This window comes from Balaenoptera acutorostrata, chromosome 5 (genome assembly GCF_949987535.1).
Source record: "Balaenoptera acutorostrata chromosome 5, mBalAcu1.1, whole genome shotgun sequence".
NCBI lineage: Eukaryota > Metazoa > Chordata > Mammalia > Artiodactyla > Balaenopteridae > Balaenoptera > Balaenoptera acutorostrata.
The window spans coordinates 36530227-36547406 of NC_080068.1; the positions used below are offsets into that span (position 1 = coordinate 36530227).

The 17180-nt window shown below is 38.8% G+C and overlaps 1 protein-coding gene across 1 annotated transcript in view; it reads right to left on the minus strand.

Annotated features, from left to right (window-relative positions):
• DCHS2 (dachsous cadherin-related 2) overlaps positions 1-17180 on the minus strand; it is a 309593-nt gene that overhangs the window by 140752 nt on the left and 151661 nt on the right. The window contains exon 3 of the mRNA XM_057546964.1: positions 8551-8782. Within this exon, the coding sequence (XP_057402947.1) occupies positions 8551-8782 (232 nt within the window). The remainder of the gene's footprint in view (positions 1-8550; positions 8783-17180) is intronic.

Here is a 17180-nt window from a genome sequence, read left to right on the forward strand (position 1 = left end):
ACTAAACATTAACATTATCTCATTCCCTTCTTTAAAAATCAACACTTCTCTGTAAACTTTCCCAGACTGATTTGGCTTTCTCCATAGTGTTCCTGAGCGGAGAAGGCAATCTGGACACGAAGCCTTAAGAATTCAGTTCCTGTGACAGTTACGGTTTTTCACTATAACCTGGTAATTGGCATTCAGTTTGATACATCAAAAGAAAGAGCTTGCTTAATGTAAGTCTGAAGATAAAATAATTTAAGTATGGAATGCCATCTATTGAAGATTCTTAGGAGCCAGACAGCTGGGCTTCTTTTGGTCAAATAACTATACTACTGTGTGTGGCCATACTCTCAATACTTGACCTTCGGAATGTAATTATTGAGTCTCTGGCCTTCTTCTATATGGTTTTTCCCCCTATATTTCCACATATGTTTCCATAGTTTTCTGTACTCTGGTCTGGACTGAGTATCTATTTCTTTTCCAGTATTAAACTTTAAAAATTATTGTAATTTCATATGAGTTTTTAATTTATTATTGAGATATAATTGACTATATACTATTGTATTAGTTTTAGATGTACAACATGATAATTTGATATATGTATGTATTGTGAAATGATTATGAGAATAAATTTAGTTAACATCCATCATCACACATATTTATAAATTTTTTCCTTGTGATGAGAACTTTTATGATCTACTCTGTTAGCAACTTTCAAATATACAATATAATATTGTTAACTACAGTCACCATGCTGTACATAAATCCCTAGGATTTATTATCTTATAACTGGAAGTTTGTGCCTTTTAACTCCCTTCACCCATTTCACCTGCCCCACCCCACCCCCAGCTCCGGCACCCACCGATCTCTTCTTTGTATATTATATGCTCAATTATTGTCGACTCAGCTGGACTGCAAGCTTTCTCGTGGCAACAGCTCCATCTCATTCTTTCCTTTTTTATATCAACGACCATTTATTGTGTACCATCTACATTCCAGGAAATGTGCTAGTAACTGGAAAGGCGGTAGGAAGCAAAATAGACCGTGTCTGCAGGGCACAGACATTAATCATATAATCAAAAAATATGTAATTATAATATAAAGAGAAGCTGTGCTAGAATATAAACTGGGACCTGATTTAATGTGCTTGGGGAGGGAATCGTCAGAAAACACCTCTATGAAAAAGTAACCTATAACCTGAGCTCTGAAGGATGTTAGGCCATTACCTAGGTGAATATGTGAGTGTGGGAAGAGAAGAGGACAGAGAGCCATCAAATGTTCTGTGCAGAAGGGAAAATACATGACGTGCCTATGGAGGGAAGCACAGTGGGTTCAGGGAAAGGAGGAGAAGGAGGAAGAAAGAGGAGGAGGAAGAGAAGGGGAAGAAATAGTAGTTGGTGTAAGGAATGAGCACAAAGATTAAAGAGAATTATTGAAGCTGAGGACACAGGGGAAAGGAGGGCAGGTCATGAAAGGCCTGGGAGACCATAACAAGGATTTGGTCTCTGGCCAAAAAGCCATGGAAAGTCATCGAAAGATTTTAGGCAGGGAGGTGAGATAACCAAATCTGTCTTTCTATAGTTGAACAAGTTCCATCTCATGCCTATATGTATGAATTTTACTAGGCTTCTTCTGAGCCAAGGACTACTTTTTTGGCTTGCAAAGCCAACTTTGTGCAGTGAAACAGTTTCTACTAGAGACCAGTAAGAAGCTAGTAAGTTTCTTTGAATAAACAGTCACTACTTAGAAGAGGAGAGTATTAAGATTAAGTGTGCCCTTCTATATGTGGAATATTTCAAAACATTCACTTCTAAAAACATTCAAGTATAAAGGGGAGCTAGAAAACTCACTTACTTGAATTCAACATTCTTAAATAGACTAAGCTGTCTACTAAAAGCTGATGGGCCAGAAAATGTAGCTGTAAAATATATATATATTACATATATATATATATATAATAAATAATAAAACAGTAAGTAAAATCAATAGCTCTCTTCACCTGTATATTAGCCAGCTTAAGACTTATGACATTATATTTTAAGACTTTAAAGTACAGTGATTATTTGGCTCTCATTTTTTTCATGACACTTGCAAATTATCATTAACCACCAGTTCAGGGGATCAATTTTAACTTTAAAAAATAGATGTTGATTCACTTACAGAGCACTGCTTATTTTAAGTTTTAGTTACTGTAGTGCTTAGATTTATACATACTAATTATAATGTGCAATAGTATTTGTCTATGTTATTTATCTTGTCACTTATTTAAATAGAGGAAATTGCTGGGATGAATTTTTTTAATTGATAGACTAATAAAAGAACTTAAAGACAAAGGTCTTCTCTTAAATCTGATGTACAAATAAAATCATGTTCTACTAATTAAGCAATACTTTTAGAATCAAGCTTCCTGGAAAAGATGGGATACTCTTCACCAAAGTAGTACTTCATAGTTAGAAAATAACCTATAGGTCATTACTAAAACTGAAAGCTATGGGATAGTTAAGAACAAAAATAAGGGACTTCCCTGGTGGTACAGTGGTTAAGAATCCACGTGCCAATGCAGAGGACACGGGTTCGATCCCTGGTCTGAGAAGATCCCACATGCTGTGGAGCAACTAAGCCCATGTGCCACAACTACTTACTGAACCTGTGCTCTAGAGCCCTCGAGCCACAACTACTGAGCCTGTGTGCCACAACTACTGAAGTCCTCATGCCTAGAGCCCGTGTTCCTCAACAAGAGAAGCCACCGCAATGAGAAGCCCACGCACCACAATGAAGAGTAGCCCACGCTTGCTGCAACTAGAGAAAGCCCGAGCACAGCAACAAAGCCCCAACACAACCAAAAAAAATTTTTTTTAAAAAAAGAACAAAAATAAGCACAAAATCATGACCTTCACCAAACATGGAGTCTGTAATTTTCTCAAAAACAGAGACAGACCAAAAACTATGGGATATCAATATCAATTTCTTATTGATTATTGATATTTATGGTGTCCTTCCTATATTCCTTTTGTGAGAATATAGAAGCTTATTCACCAAATAGATGACATTGTACCCTTTATTTTCCACACAAATCTGGGTAACTAAGCTGCATTGGCTGAAAGGAGTAGGATGAATATTTTGAATTTGTCTATCTCATACTGACAACTAAAACAGTTCTTAAGAAAAATGTACCTATTTTGAAAGATTCCACTGAATTCTATTTATTCAACTGAAAAGAGTAAATAAATCAACAGATAATTATTATCTCAAATAGGCTTATATAGGAAGTCACGATGAGAGATCATTTCTATCTTATTTAGTTGAATCAATGGAACTTACATTTATCTTAGCTTTGTCTTTAGTTTTTGGTTTTTTTTAAACCATAATCATGGGAAGAGTATTTTTTTATATTTATTTATTTATTTATTTATTATTTATTTTTGGCTGTGTTGGGTCTTTGTTGCTGCGCATGGGCTTTCTCTAGTTGCAGCAAGAGGGGGCTACTCTTTTTTGCGGTGCACAGGCTTCTTCTCATTGCGGTGGCTTCTCTTGTTGTGGAGCATGGGCTCTAGGCACACGGGCTTCAGTAGTTGCGGCACGTGGGCTCAGTAGTTGTGGCAAACGAGCTTAGCCACTCCTCGGCATGTGGGATCTTCCCTGACCAGGGCTCAAACCTGTGTCCCCTGCATTGGCAGGCAGATTCTTAACCACTGCACCACCAGGGAAGTCCCATGGAAAGAGCTTTGAAATGGAAGTTCGAGAAGTAAAAGTGTCAGGAGTACTACTAACTCCTTGAGCAAATCAGTAAGTCTCTTAGGGTTTTCAGTCTCTTAATTTACGATGGGCATAAAAACATCTGCCTTGCTTATATCATACGTTGATGTAAGGCTCAAATAGGCAATATATGGAAAAGATGTCAAAAAGTATTGTCTGAGATGGAACAGTATAGGGAAAGATCACAGGTCTAAGATGGGGTTCAAGTCCAATTTTGCCATTTACCAACTGTGTACCTTTAGGGAAGTCACTAAATCCCTTTCTGCCTCAATTTCTTCCTCCAATAAATGAGGGAGCTGATCTGTAATGTCTCTTCCATCTCCAAGAGTCTGTGATCTTATACTGGAAAAACTAATGAGAAAACTCTCTAACATGCTTTTGTTTCCCATGAAAAGTGACATACACTGATTAGGTGCTCATGATTAATTTTAGTCTCTGTCTTGCAAATGAAAGAAAGTCATTTTTGGGGGGCATGAGCAAGCTCACATCCCTTATGAAATAAGGTGTGGTATTAATTTGTTAACTATATATCAGAATGCTCTGAATGTAGGAAAGTGACAATCATGAAGAATTATGAGAATCATTACAAGGTATGAATACTGAGTGTAAAACTAACATTAGAAAATAATCTGCCCTTGAGATAAAAACAGACTTTGTGCTACATTACTTACAATCCCTGTTAAAATCCACACACTCTGCACAAACAAGAGATTACAACTAAACACAGAGGCAGGGCTGGTTTAACTCACTCAGTTGCCCTTTTAATTCCTTGTTTTTCCATGGTATTAAACCTGGCTTTTATGTGCACAACAACTAAACCCAGAACAGGCAATAGGCGAGGCAACGTAATGTCTGTTGTCAGATATATGAGAGCGAGCAGGAATTTTTGTCTGTCTTATACACTGATGTATCCCAAACACCGAGAACACTGCTTGGTTCATATCTGTGGAAACAATGAACTTGCTTCCATTTTCTGCCTTTCTTTTCAGAACTTTTGACTTTTCTGTGTGTCATTAACATGAGATAAATCACAAAAATTTAACCACAGGTAGCCCTAGCAAAAGAGGTAACTGGGCAATAATAAACGACCCACACAAATGTGTGAAACCTGTCACCTTAAAATAATCTGAATTAGAAGTAATGTTTGTTGCAGAGTAAAATTACTAAATAAATAAGACAACACAAAAGACAGAAATTGCTCCTTTTATTTACTAAAGAGACTACTTCAGACAATGTAGAAAAAAATCAACCTGTAGTTCAAAAAATGGGATTAAAAATACATGAAAAAGAGCTATTAATAAATAAGCTTCTTGTGTTTCCTCCTTTTAAAACTCAAAACAGTGTGGTCTGCCTCGTGCCCACATCAAAAGAACCCACTAACTGAGAATAACAGAAACGAAAGCTTAAGTCAATCTCTCTCTCCTGGTGCCAAAACCCATTATACAAAAGTGTTCTTTGAACCAGCAACACACTTAGAAAGCCAGAAACAGAACAGGAAGATAAACCCACAAGAGAAAACAACTAGGACATCGCCACACACCCTCCAGTTTTCTCTAAAACATTTTTCTTCCCAGATGAACACAGTAAGTCCAAGAGCTCTATGTTTAATGCACGAGTCTTGTTTGTGGCACAAACAGATCAATGGAAAATCTCATCTTCATGAACACTTGAGGCTATAACACAAAGTATGTAAGCTTATAAAATACACGTCTGATATAGGAAGCCTCAAAATGAAAGCATGAAGGAACCAATGAGAAAAATGAATGAATGTCTCTAAGAGAGAATTTTAGAGTATTTCAAGAAGTGACAATGTATAAATTGGCTATCAGTTCTCAATTTCTCCTCTACTATATAACTATGTACAACTATATGCATGTGTGTGTGTGTGTGTGTGTGTGTGTGTGTGCGCACATGTGTGTGTGTGTATTTACTTTGTATACCTAGAAAACAGCTGGCACAGTTACACTGGAGAGGGAATTTGGGAGAATTCTGGAGAAAGTGGGGGTAGGCCCTAGGGTCTCCGCCATGCTGCAATGGGGAAAGAGGATTTTAAATGAAGGTTTGCTCTGTGTGTTATCAATGATACTGTCTTGCAATTTCTTAAGAGGATGTAATAAGGATTTAAATCACTTTCCAATTATTTCTAAAGGTCATTTATTCATTTATTCCACATATATTTATTGACAGAGGCAATTTCTTGAGACTATGTTTACACTGGCAGGCTCCGTAGAGACAGGCCTTTATAGTGAAAGCAAGAAAGTCCAGCCTTTTATAGGTTCAACAAAGACACAGATCCAGAAGAGGAAAACCATATTTCAATACAGCTCCTTGTTCTATTCTTTGAGAACATCAACAGTTAAACTGACTTTTATGGCATGGCCTAGAGGCCTAACTATTATGTACAAAACAGGAAATGTGTCCATAGTTGTAGTCAACCAACAGATGAACAACTCAACTGTTCAAATTGGAGACTACCTGTTCACTAGGCAACTTTTTCCCATAGTTAATCATGATACTGTTTCATTCTCTTCTAAAGGTTAAAGTAAAGCATTACCAGCTCTTATGACTTTCTCATGAGTTGTGATTAGGTGTAACCACATTCTCAGCACTGTAAGACTGAGAATGTTTTCACCCTAAATGCAGCAACATCGAAATTGCCAATAATAACCCAAGGTTACTTCCATTACGAAGTTGGTCTTTGCTTTAAAAAAATACCATGATACTTCCCTAGATAATAACCTACTTAAAGTGTTCTCCCTGATTAACAATGGCATTTGTCTAATTCCCGTGCCAGGAGTGGAAGCCTGTGGCTGACTGAAGCCAGCACAACAACAGAAATATCTCCTAAAAACACAATACAGTATAGCTCATTCTTCAAGATCATCCAGGGGAAACTTGAGGATGAGTGTGTTGATGTCTTTTAAAACAATCTGCTAAATGCTTTTAGATCCTGTGCCCTGATTATGGGCTGACCTATATATTTTTGGCAATGCTAGTGCCCTGGAGGGCCTGACCATTTAAATAGCTAAGGTCCTCAGTTTACATGAATTTTGAAAAAGCCAAGATAAGTAGACTAATTTCCTAAAAAAGTATTTTCTTCTGATCTTTGAAATGTTAAAAGGGCCATATCAGTGGATTATTTTGAGCAAGGAAAGTTTTGCCTTATAAAGACTGCCATTGTAAACAACTAATCCCCCGGCCAGTCATACATGCCAGGCGAAGTACACTTACCAGGCAAGAAGCAATGACTCTTTACCTAATGGGGCTCGTTGAGAGGGCAAACTAACTCAGTAGATCAGATTCCCCATGTCAATTATTGTTTGTTGCTAATGAATGTGGTCGTTGCAAAGGACATTGTACAAATCCAATGAGACAATGTACAGAAACTGCCTAGTGTAGCACCTGACATCATCATCATCACAACAGAAACACGTTCCAACCATGTGCAGAGCAGGTGTTTTAAGAAGAAATATAATATTGAGAAGATCTCTGCACTCCCATGCTCAGTGAAGCACTATTCACAATTACGAGGTTGCGGAAATAACCTAAATGTCTATCAACAGATGGATGTATAAAAAAGATGTGGCATATACCTACAATGGAATATTATTCAGCCTTGAAAAAAAGAAGGACTTTCTGCAACAGAGGACAATATGGATGAACCTGGAGGACATGATGTTAAGTGAAATAAGCTGGCCACAGAAGGACAGATACTACATATTTCACTCATATGAAAGATCTAAAATAGGCAAGTTCATAAGATCCAAGAGTTGAAAGCTGGTTGCCAGGGGCCAGCGAGGAGGGAGAAATGGCAAGTTGTTAATCAATGAGCATAAAGTTTCAGTCAAGCAAGATGAATAATAAACCCTAGATCTGCTGTACAACATTGTACCTCTTGTCACCAATAATGTACTGTACACTGAAATATGTGTCAAAGGGTAGATCTCAGGTTAAATGTTCTTACTACAATAAATAAAATAAAATATTTTGTAAAAGTAAAAAAGCAAAAGAAAAAAATTTTTTTTCTTTTTCTTTGCAGCCTCATTTTGGACAAAATATCTGTAATATCTCCATAGGATTATAATGTAATATTATACACTTGAAATTTTATAACCAAATGTTGGTTATAAAATACCAAATATTGTAACCAAATATTGTAACCAAATATTTCAAACTTTTTTTTTTGTTAACAACAAACTAATAGGAAGAGGAAGTAACCTCTTAAATATTGATTATTTCTGAAAGATTGTTTGCCCATTGGACTTTTTTGGCAGATACACAATTACCACATTAGAGAACTAAAAGGAGCTTTAGGTATCATTTCAAAAACAAGGAAACTAAGACCCGAAGAGATTAAGGGAATGCCAGACCTAGTACCAGAAAGGGATTTCTTTGGACGTCTGTATAATGCTCTTTACACTAGTGGAGTGTATTTGTATGTTGAAATGATGCAAGTCATCCTTAGATGATCATACAAATGGGGGGGGGGGACATATTTGCAAAATAAATACCACTAGCCAGCATCTTTCATAATTTACTGCCTTTAATTCTCACAAAAACTTTGCAACATAGGGATTATTAGCACTACTTCTAAGGTAAGGAGACTGAGGCCAATGAAGGTCATAAAACCAAGAGGAGGCAAAGCTGGGAATCAGATCCAGTCCTAACCTACAAAGCCCGGCTCTTTTCAGCATGGCTTGCTGCCTTATGGAAGGTGAAGTGAGTCTTGCAACACCCCTGCCAAGGAAAAACCACTTCGGCTAATTTTCTGGCTCTTATGCAGAAGCTGTTGATTCCAAGCTCACATACCTGTGGTGGAGTCGATGGTGAAAAAGAATGACAGGTCTCCAAGGACAAGCTCATAAGCCACTGTTCCATACATCCCAGAATCTCTATCTGAGGCAAGAACATTGATGATCTCAGTGCCTGGCTGGGTCTGGCCGCTAATGCTCGTCACATAGGTTGACGGGTTAAACACGGGTTCATTATCATTCACATCCTCCAGTTCCACACGAACAAAAGCTTGGGCGCTGAGCCCACCCTGTTGGATGGATGAGAAGTGGTTACAAATGGGTCTCACCTGAACACTGGGATGCAGAATAACTGAGAAGGATCCTAGAATAGACTTTTGAAACAACAAATATATATATATATATATTCATTTTAAATATATATTCATTTTACTTTTAACCTTGAGCTATGAGTTCATGGTATCTATACTCCAATGCTGATTCTTAAATAGGAATGAGATTACCACTTAAAGCTCCTAAGAGGCAATAATTTCAGAGTAGAGGCCAACGATATTCAAGGAAAGTTTCCTGGATGTCCAAAGGGTTAAAAAAAAAAAATCACTTTCACCCCCCAGATAATCTTTAACTGCTAAGCAGAAAGGGTAAGGGAGTATTGGAGGGGAGTGCAAGAAAAGACTGACCCATATGAGGGAGCTAGACTTCAGTTATTTGGAGGAAAAGCATAACAGAGGAAAGAGCAAGTGCAAAGGCCCTGAGACAGGAATGTAGTACATCCCAGGCCTGTTCAGGGAACAGCAAGGAAACCAGTAGGGTGATATCAAAGGGGCAGGGGCAGTTCACAGAGGGCTCTTTGGGCCTCTGAGAGGACCAGACTCTGACCCATCTGAGGGCTTTGAGCAGAGGAGTAGCTTGATTTGCCCCTGAATGGCAGCAAGGTTGGAAGGAGGGAGACCAGCTAGGAAGCCAGAAGAATCATCAAGTCCAGAGCAGAAGGTAGCAGTGAAGGTACTTTTCCTACAGACTTGGGGCCAGATTTGTTTTGGGATTCTTAATTTTCCATGAATTAGATAAGAAATATAGTGTATAAAACAGTGAGAAGTGGATCCCATTCTGGCTTTTTGTGCGTGTTTCCTCCATCTAAAAATAAGGAGCAGGAGAGAGAGCACAATAGAAGAAGATAATCCTCTGCAATTTTTACTTTTCTAAAGTAAAGCATATGTTCCTACTTAAAGCACGATTTTCTATTTCTATCTGGTACATTTTGATACTTTCATCTTAGACAAAAATCCTTGGTAAGTCAAAACAGCCTGAGTTTTCTCACTCACTTATCCTCCCTCCCTCTCTCTCTCTCTGTCTCCCCACATCCACCCCCCCCACCAACTGTGGCAGGACACACTGAGCAAAGAAGAAAACCAAAGGCAGTGAAGAAGAAGGTTTGGCACAGGACAAAGGGAGCACGCTGCTGTGGGCTCTGGAGGGAGTGTGAGCTGAGGGTGATGAAGGGCAAGAGAGAGAGCATCATTTCGTATTGTTTGGGATGAAGTTAACCATGAATCCAGAAATGCCTCTCATGCACTGAGGGCCCATGTACCCCAGACACTGGGGACTAAAACAGAATTGAGAAAGACTAAATAATAGTGTGATTTTCCATGTTCTAAGCTGAATAAAGTGCCAGGCCTATGCCAGTTTTAAATTAACAGAGTAAAAATAAAAACAGTGGCAGTTCCATCCAGTCTGTTTCCTTAAAATGCAGACTGGTGCTGTGTCTTCAGCAAAGCTAAGTAACCTGTGGGTCCTCAGGTGGAGTGGAGCGAGGGGGCTGCAAGCTGACTCCTAGCAGACGGGAAAGGCTGTGCCTGCTGATTCTCCAAACCGGATTCCCTCTCAGTTTTGCTTTCCTTTTATCCTTATTTTCCTCTTTCTTTTAAATTTCTCCTCAAGTTCAAGAAGTCATTTAGGTTTGGGGTGGGGGGACTGAGAAAGCAGGTAAGAGAAGAAATGAGAGAGTGGGGAACATGTGAAGAAATGAAGATCACTCCACCTTAAGACCTTTAAGAACAAAGATGTTCATTCCTGGGCTATCCATGAAGACCCTCAATCAGGCCATGTCACCAAGAACAAGCAAAATGTTAAATGGACAAAGTGAAGAGCTTGTTGTCACAGATTAGTGAATCTTTTTTCAGGAACAGTATTATACATAGATTCAGTCTTCCTTTTTTATGAATCCAATTTTTATCTGTTAGATGTATCAATGAGGGCACTTTCCTCTTATAATAACCATTTGTGAATGAATGTTAAGTGCGCTTCACGTGTATTTTCACCTTCGATTGTTATAATCTCCCTTTCTAAAGATTTTTATGGTTTCCCCCATTTTTACAACTAGAAAACCAAAGCACAGAGAGCCTATGTGACTTGTCCAAAGTAAGTGAGACTATAAATAGCAGATCTGCAACTGGAACAGAGATTAATCTGTCCCCAAAGCCCCTGTGACTTCTTTTAAATTAGACCTTTAAAGTATTGCTATGGTATAAATTCTACCTTTCACGAAGGAGTTGTTTAAAGACTATGCTACGGGCAATGCCAACCATGGATTCCATCTCAGAGTTAAGTCCTGCTTACAAAGGACTTAACATTTATGAGACAAACACTATACAACGGAGTTTGTGGCACAGTGGGACAATCTGGAGCCAGGAGATCTGGATCTGACATCTGGTCCTGCCGGCCTCTGGAACCACAGTCTCAAAAACGTTAGGGAGCCCGAGGCTGAGCTGCGTATTCTGTAAAGCGGGCCACCTGTTCACCTTGCAGGCCTGTTGTTGGAAGCAGTGATATAATATGTATGAAAGCAGTTATTATGGCTAATCACCATCAATTATAAGATTTTACAGGCTCCTTATCCTAAATACTTGGGACCAGATAGATTTGCCTTGGAATCCTGACTTTTTTAAGTTTTATAAAAGAAATATAGTGTCTATACCTAATGAGGTCTGGAGTGGCAGCCCATAATCAAGCACTTAATATTCTGCAGCAAAATGGATGAAGAGACACATTTAGAGGGATTAAAACAACAACAACAACAACAAAAAACATGAATAGTCTCATGTCGGTTCAAGTCAGATTTCTCACCAAATGAGTTTTCAAAACTCTCCATCTTGAGAGCTTTCAGAACTACACATAAAAGACTGTGGATCTTTATTACTCAGATGCAGATGTGCTGTGAGCACTGAATGGAGGGAAGCCTCAGGGCTGAAGGGATCCTTGAGATGGGTCCTCACAAACAAATAAGCTTTTAGAGCTCCAGCGGGTGTGCAGGTCTGAGTCTGGAGGAGCCCTTTTTAATCGGGAGATGTGGACCCTGAAGCATGGCTGCCGTCTGGGGACTGAGGAGGACCCGGTATGGTCCCTCCCAGTGAGGTTCTAAGGCAGTCTTTGTTTTAGTGATTCCAAATCAGAAGAGTGGGAGAAAACTGGAAATGTGGTTTGGAGAGTCATAGCCAGATATTTGAGGAAACTAGAAGAATTCGGGATCCAGTCCCGTTTATAGGTAGATAACAAAACTAAAAACTAAAAACTAGAATCTGAGTGCTTCAGCTACAGCCAATCCAATCATTTCCTTGCTTTGCTTCTGCATCTTCTTTATAAAAATCCTTCCCCTGCTCCTGTCCATGGAGCACTCCTAACTACTTCTGGTTGAATGCGGCCTCATTTGAATCAATTTTTGCTCAAATACATTCTTAAAACGTGAAAAAAATAAGATTTAAGGAACAGATATTTCAGGTAAAAATAACATCCTAGAAAATATAAAGATATTTTTTTTAAAAGTCTCTGTCATGTTGTAGGAGGGGTAAGCACACTGGCATGGCTTGGAGGGAGAAGTAGAGGGTGGGAAAAATCTAAAGAAAAGCCTTGATTGTCAGATTCATGGAGCTTGATCTAAATGCTAAGGAGGATAGACTTTATTCTGCACACCTGTAGACTCTCTCAGTAAAAAGTGTGGCGTGTACACCCTGAATACCTATACATTTACTAATAAATTATATATTCATTTACTATGCTAAATATTACATATATTAAAAATACCACAAAAGTTTTAAAACGATGAAATTCTAAGTTGTAATATTTTCCTCCTAAGCCCCCACTTGGGACACTATTGCTTTCATGAGTGAAAGGACATGATCAAATCTAAGTTTTAGAAAAAGATACCTGAGGTAGCAAAAAAAGGTGCATCATAAAAATAAACAAATAAAGAAGTTCCTTAGTCAAAAAGGAAACGGTGGATTAACCAAGTCAAATGGGTTCTCGGCCTCAGGACTTGTCACAGAACCTTCCCGAGGCACATTTCTATTGGGTGGGGTGAGTCCTGAGCTGTTCTCCACTCTTATTTACCACAGAACCCTCAGTGGAAGGAGCATCTCAGGAGGCAAGTATCCCACAGAGCACAGTGGTGAAAGCTAATCTAAGCTCACTTTCTCCATTCCATCAAGTGTTCACCTCCCAATCCTCTGAAACTGAACTTCTGTCCAGCTCCTCAAGACTGTCCTGATCATGCAACCTCTGAGACACCCTGACCAGAACCACCCAGTAAGCTGCTTCCAGGTTCCTGGCCCTTAAAACTGCATGAGATATTAAATGCATATTATTTTAAGCTGCTAAATGTGGAAATAATTTGTTACGCAGCAATAGGTAACTAATACACCTCATAAATTCTGTATATGAATATTTCTTAACTTTGTCTTATCCTTTCTCTTTCCACCAACAAGTTGTGGTTCACTTTGATATATTTAAATCATTTAGGTTTTAAAATTATGGTAAGAGACTCTTAACCAATCTACCTGAATCCCAATCCTCTCAAGAAGTGCTGTGAAAGATAGGAGTATTTGGGGAAATCACCAGACTTGAAAGCATATGATATTGAAGGCAGGAGGGTTGTCTAGGACCAACAATGGATATGGAAGACTACCTGCTGTTTTGTCTATTTTGGCCATTGTCTACTCCCCATGCTCTCTGTTTTTGCCTCTGGGACTCCTGAATAGAATATTAATATCTATCCTTCATGTCTCTTAGCTTTTTCTGGGCTGTGCTTTCCTTTGCCAATGCATTCAAGTCTATAGTTCATAATTCAATGAGCAAAGGTGAAGGGAACTGAGGGTCCAGTTTGTTAAGGAAAAAAAAAAAAATCAGTGAACCGTGGTGTCACCAAAGCCAAGAGAAACAGTGTCCAAAGAACAACTTCAAGTTCCTTGAGAAGCCGAATAAAATGAAAATAAAGAAAGAACCCCAGGATGTGTCACAATGTAAATCATGTTCCTAAAAGCAGTTTTACTTGAGAGATGGGATGGGAAGAATGGACCAAAGAAAGACTGAAAACTGAGGAAACAGAGACAACTATTTTAAGTAGATTTGCTGTGAAAGATAGAAGAGGAAGAAAACGGTTTTCTCAAAAGGTACCTGAAATCAAAAGGAGGCTTTTTTTCAAAAGATGGACACTACTATTATTTTCTTTTAACATCTTTATTGGAGTATAATTGCTTTACAATGGTGTGTTAGTTTCTGCTGTATAACAAAGTGAATCAGCTATACATATACATATATCCCCATATCTCCTCTCTCTTGCATCTCCCTCCCACCCTCCCTATCCCACCACTCTAGGTGGACATAAAACACCGAGCTGATCTCCCTGTGCTATGCAGCTGCTTCCCACTAGCTATCTATTTTACATTTGGTAGTGTACATATGTTCATGCCACTCTCTCACTTCATCCCAGCTTACCCTTCCCCCTCCCCAGGACACTAGTATTATGCCCTGTAGGCTTATGGGAGATATTCAATCTAATTTGACAAAATCATTACAGAAGTGAGATCCTTAAGAAGGCTGGAATGGGGGGAGCCTGAACAGCAGAGGGATTTGCTTTCAATGCAAACAGGGACATCTCTACTAACAGGAAAGAGGGCAAATTATGTGAGCCAACAGCTGGCAGGAAGATAAGGACTTCTCTCTCAAGCAGGTATGTTATTTTTCTCCAGGCACATTCAGCTGCTTAGGCAAGTACAGAAAAGGCAGAGTCGGGTTTAGATAGGGCTGGGGTTTTATCTGGAAAGTTCTGTGGAGCAATGGAACTAAAGGGAGTTTGCAGCTGAATGACTTTAAAGACGGGTCAATAAACTAGTGGTCTTAACAGGAGATCACTCTATGGGAGTGGAGGTGCTATGTAAGTGGAGAGAAAGATGAGAATGCTTATCAGAATACAGCATGCTGGAAGTCAAGATTTCAGAGGTTGGAAACCAGAAAGACAAGGAATTGAGAGGCTCAGGGTGTTGGGTGGTCCGAAAAATGGACAGTGAAGTTTCCAGGAGGGAACAGTAATGGAGAGGAAGACTGAGTAAGATGTAAAGGTCCTTGGTGACAACAAGGTTTAGAATATGACAGCAGCAAAAAAGAGTGTCCATGGTGTGGTCAGACAATATGAACTTCAAAAGGAATTGGTTCTGGAGAAAGGAGTAAAAATGATTTGGATGCTGCAGTGGGCAACAGGAGGGCACCCACCTCAGCACCTCGCTTCCGGCTTGTGATTAGCAGAATATGGACTGCTGCGCGAGAGAGCAAAGAGGAATCGGTATCCTCAGGGGAAGCCTGTTTTGATCAGGGCAAGAAGATGAAGAAGCAGTCAGACACCAGTCTGAGTGTGCAAGAGACTTTGCTGAATGATGGACCAGGATTTCCAGAGGGCGTGGTAGAAGAGTATGGGAGGGTGGGTAGGAGATTGGTCCAAATTAAAGGATGAACAGAGCAGGATGGGGATGAGAATACAGATGATGGATGGCTGGGAGGCTTAAACTTCTAGAGGTAAGAATGAGGCAAAATGGCATTTAAGACATCTGGGAATTAATCCTGGTAGTGTATTAAAGTATGGCAGACAAGCATTTCGAGATATGGTTAAGACAATTTAGCTAGAAAATGTGGACAACTGGGCAATGGTTTATTCCTGAAACTGGGGTAGCAGGGTTGTGATCAATGAAATATAAGAATAAGCACTTGAATTCTTTTTGGAAAATGAGATAACATAATCTATTAAAATTAAAATGAGCGTGCCCTATGTTTCAGTTATGTAGAGTAAATAAGTTCTGGAGACCTAATGTACAGCATGATGATTATAGTTAATAATACTGTACTGTATACTTGAATTTTGCTTAGAGTAGATCTTAAGTGTTCTCACCACTCACTATGTTTGATGATGGATATGTTAATTATCTTAATTGTGGTAATCATTTCACTATATGTACATATAATCAAAACAACATGCTGTACACTTTAAATATATACAATTTTAATTTATTAATTACACCTCAATAAAGCTGGGGGGGAAAGGAAAAAATTAGTCTGCCCTTTTACTTAGCAAGCTTGCTTCCAGAGATTTATTTGCATTATACACAAACTCTGCAGCATAACTTCAATAGCCAACATTTATCATGAATATATATAATGATGTCAATCTACTTTCTATATTGCTAGTCTGAAACAACCCTCCCCTAAGCCTAGAGTGGTGAGATAAGAGTTGAAATAGCTTTATCTCAGACACATATTTCAGCTACAGAGTTCAGGATGTCACAAAAAATAGAGATAGAATGTTAATAAACACACACACCAAAAAAGAAACATTCATTTACAGAAAATGAACAGTAAAAGGAAATAGGAGTTAGATATAAGCATGGAATAATTCAATTATTGTGAAAAATCACTTGACTTGCAGTGTAATCCAATTATTTATTTTCATCAGGTAATTTTATAGCATCCTCATGACTTCTATGTATGAGGTAAATAGCAGCAATTGCAGTAGCAAAAATAGACTATTTCAGAAGTAATTCAGGTAGAATAGAAGTGATTGAGTTTTAAAAATATTGACAGTCATCACAAGGATAAATAGAGAAGAAGCCCAGAACATCTAGGTATTTTAATAAGAATTCTTCTATTGATAAGATACATATCTCTTAGCAACCAGCAGCAAATGGGTTCTCAGCAATTTTCTTCCAAAGAGTTCTCAGGACATATATTAGAAACAGAAAGGATCAGAGGAAAAAACGTAGATTGTCAAGGTAATTCTGTACAGTTAAAGGCCTTTGTCAAGGTGAAGTTCATTGTTTTAATTCAATTCATTATGGCCTAGAATTCAACATCTTGGACCTAAAATATCTTGCCTGAGTTCATTAATTTTTCAGATTGGAGCTAGATTGCTTCTAGGGGACAGCCTACCAAGTCGTTATCAACCTTCATATCTTCATCTTTACCAACCTTTTTGATTAGGAACATGTGTTGTGAGTAGACATTGCATAGAGTAATGATGACAGATGAAGACTTCACCCTGTAGAAATGCACAGTTCATCACAGAAGGAATTTACAAAGATTACGCTGATAGCAAAATAAACCCTGCACACTGGATCACACACACACACACACACACACACACACACACACACGTTGCTTGCTCTCATACATTCTGACGCAAACACTAGGGACACTGGAGGCAGTTTCAGGTCCGAACAAGGTGAAGATTAGGAAGCTGTTAAAACCCTATGGTTTGGGGCTGTTCTAAAATTTATCTTTAAAAATACATCACCAGGTCTGCCCCCAAGAGGACCTGCCTCCAGGCCGGCTGAGTGTGCAGCTCCCTTCTGGGGCCCCGTCCACCAGGAA